Source organism: Epinephelus moara, chromosome 20 (assembly GCF_006386435.1).
Source record: "Epinephelus moara isolate mb chromosome 20, YSFRI_EMoa_1.0, whole genome shotgun sequence".
NCBI classification, from domain to species: domain Eukaryota; kingdom Metazoa; phylum Chordata; class Actinopteri; order Perciformes; family Serranidae; genus Epinephelus; species Epinephelus moara.
In genome coordinates, this window is record NC_065525.1 from 45,470,135 (window position 1) to 45,473,101 (window position 2,967).

General features: G+C 43.3%; 1 protein-coding gene across 1 annotated transcript in view; it reads left to right on the top strand.

Moving 5' to 3' along the window:
- LOC126407356 (voltage-dependent calcium channel subunit alpha-2/delta-4-like) overlaps nucleotides 1-2,967 on the top strand; it is a gene marked incomplete at its 5' end in the record, with an annotated part of 135,442 nt that overhangs the window by 47,740 nt on the left and 84,735 nt on the right. The window contains one exon of the mRNA XM_050072155.1: nucleotides 1,290-1,406. Coding sequence (XP_049928112.1) covers nucleotides 1,290-1,406 — 117 coding nt within the window. The remainder of the gene's footprint in view (nucleotides 1-1,289; nucleotides 1,407-2,967) is intronic.

Below are 2,967 nucleotides of genomic sequence, written 5' to 3' on the forward strand. Positions count from 1 at the left end.
GCGTGCAGCCTCGTTCTGTGGACGATAAACCAGGTGCAGACTTCCATCTGTGTCACCGCTGATGAGGAAATACAGCGAGTGCTGGACGGAGCAGTGAGTGACAACAACCCCGCCCACATTTAAGAGGACTGTCTGAACACACCGAGGGTCTAGGTACCATGTCTGAAGGGTTACTGCTGGTTCCAAAGGTGCTGCACTGAAAGTGTTTGGTGGAGACGGGACTTAAAAGACAGTCTGACGATAAACTATGAAACTCATGTCACTATCAGCAAAGTGTGTCAGATATGAAGAGAAAATGTTGGTAATAGTTTTGCCTTTTGCTAACCTGCGCTAAAGACTCATGGCTGCGGCTTCAAGTTCACGTTTATGTAGCTAACAACAGCTTGAGACTTAAATCACATGTATGTCCTTTGCCTCAGTCCCTGCTGCTACCGAGAGCAGGCAGCAGCTCTGTAGAAAGACCCTGAGTCAGTGGCCACAGCAACCTGAATCCACCCTGCGCACTCTCCCGCTCCAGGGGAATGGACAGCCCCGGATCAGAAAAACTTTATGTTGCTGCTGTTACAAACTGCTGTTACCTGCCGTAGTGGCTTGAGGGTTTGCACTGGTTGAATTCAGTCCACTACAGCTGGCAGCTGAAGGCTCGTCCCCAAAGCCTCTGCCTGCTCTCCTCCTAAGGAAGCACTCCACAGCAGTGGGGGGGAAGCTGAGGCACCATGGGATGGCTCGCAGCTAATTCTTGATTCATTTGTGGTCTGATAAACAGAGAGAGAGCCGGCAAGGAGGGTCTGAGAGAATGAGCTGTGGGCTGTGGGACACACTGGGTTACTGTGTGAAGTGGGTGCATCTGCCTGCGGTCATCTGATGGGAGGGGCTTAGGACAGAGAGGGCGGAGCTGCAGGAGGAGGGAGCTTGTTACCTTTTTGTTGTTGTCTTTTTCAGATTTCTGCCTCCCCAACTTTTATTTACACAACAAACAACAGATATTCATTTACAACTCATTCACAGATCACCCCAGTGGTCAGTTTAATAATGAAGACATTATCAAGAAGATCTTTTTGACAAGACAAACAGTAGAGTAACAGTGGTTCCTGTTTTATTATACAAACAAAGAATCAATAGAGAGACAAACGACATCTGCTCTTTTGAAGAACAATGCTTACGTCCACACTGACTTTTTGGATCCCCTTTATCTGACTCCAGCACAGCAGCTTCTCTTCCTGGGATCCACAAAGTGCAAATATACAGAGCTCTGGTATGTTTAACAATCTGTGTTTGTTTCCTCTCAGAAACTGAAGGATGTGGAGTCCATCATTAAGATCGTGGAGCTGGAAGGAAACGACCTGGTGAAGGATTATTCTGATGAGATTGAGCGAATGTTGGGAAGCAAGATGAAGTCAGTGAAGGTGAGGACAAAGAGGCTACTTCATCTCAAATGTGTTGCAGAGGATGTAGTGCTGCATAGATCAGCTGCTAATATTAAATCCATTTAAGTGTTTCACCTCCATGACGTTGGGGACTCGTGAAGAACAGTCAAAGAAGAAACAGAAGCAGAGTTATCCCGACTTATAGTCTCTTGTTTGGGTCAAGATCTGAAAACAATGAGTCCTACATTTCCCACAATGCAACCAAACGGTGTCTCTTGAGTTCCTTTGTGCAAGTAAACTCCACATCTCCTGTTTGTAAAAAAAAGATTATGAAATAATCCCGTATGTGTATTCTTTGAGCAGAGGCAATCTATCTAACCAACATGTGTCAACTCCAGGTCTTCATTGGTGTCTGAGAAACACTGATCAGCCTAGTTAGCATGATTACCTGCCTCACCAAAGAACACCTGTCAGACCAGACATCAGAGCCAGGCAGGTCTGATTCACAAAAGAAACTGCTCTCATGATATTACAGTGCTGAATGCAGTTTTCTATGTGGCTCACATGTGGTATAAATGCCAAAAACACAGTGGACAGAACTATGAGTGCGTTTACATGGACAGTTTAATTCCCTTTTCATTCTGAATGAAAGTTCATTCCTATTAAAAGTGATCTTGTAAACACCTAATCTCTCAAGACAGATTCCGCAATTTACATTGTAGAATCTGTCGGCAGCCCTATGTGAAAAACGACTGGGGAGGGCGGGGCTTTGAGTTTGAACGATGCTGCATTTTAGCCAATCACAATGGAGGGGGCGTGGCCAAGACGAGCAGGTGTCCACAGGAAATGTGTACCTACAGAAACAGCAAGCTCCGCGTCCATAGTGACCGTTCCACCCAAAACACCGTCTCATCAACGTGAATTTTTTTTTTTTTTCCAGCGGATGTCTTAGTTACAACATGATTGAGCTAACTGGAGTAGTTTCATGTCATATCCAACAACGGGAGGCTTTTAACAGATGACGTCCTGATGTTAGCTTTGCTAACTGTCCCTGTTAGCAGCAGCCACTAACACTTTGTAGACATTGTGATTTCCCATAACTGAATAAATACCACACATAGCAACACAAAACTGCTTTGCTAGCTCAATCATGTTGTAACTAAGATATCTACTGGAAAAAATATTTTATTCACGGACCGTTTATTGAGTTATTACCTTATTTTTATACAGTCTATGGTTATTACAGACACACCGCTAACGGCTAACGTTAACAGCTAACGGTTAGCCCAGCTAATCTACAATGTTATTATTGTCATTATTTACAAAACGTGCACACAGAAATAGTAACGTTTGTTCAGTCATTGTGTTTATAGACTTAACAAACATCAGATTAGTCTACACGGTGACAATGTGATATACAGTGGTGTGAAAAAGTGTTTGCCCCCTTCCTGATTTCTTACTTTTTTGCATGTTTTCCACACTTAAATGTTTCAGATCATCAAACAAATTTAAACATTAGTCAAAGATGACACAAGTAAACACAAAATGCAGTTTTTAAATGAAGGGTTTTATTAATGAGGAAGAAACAAATCCAAAGCTA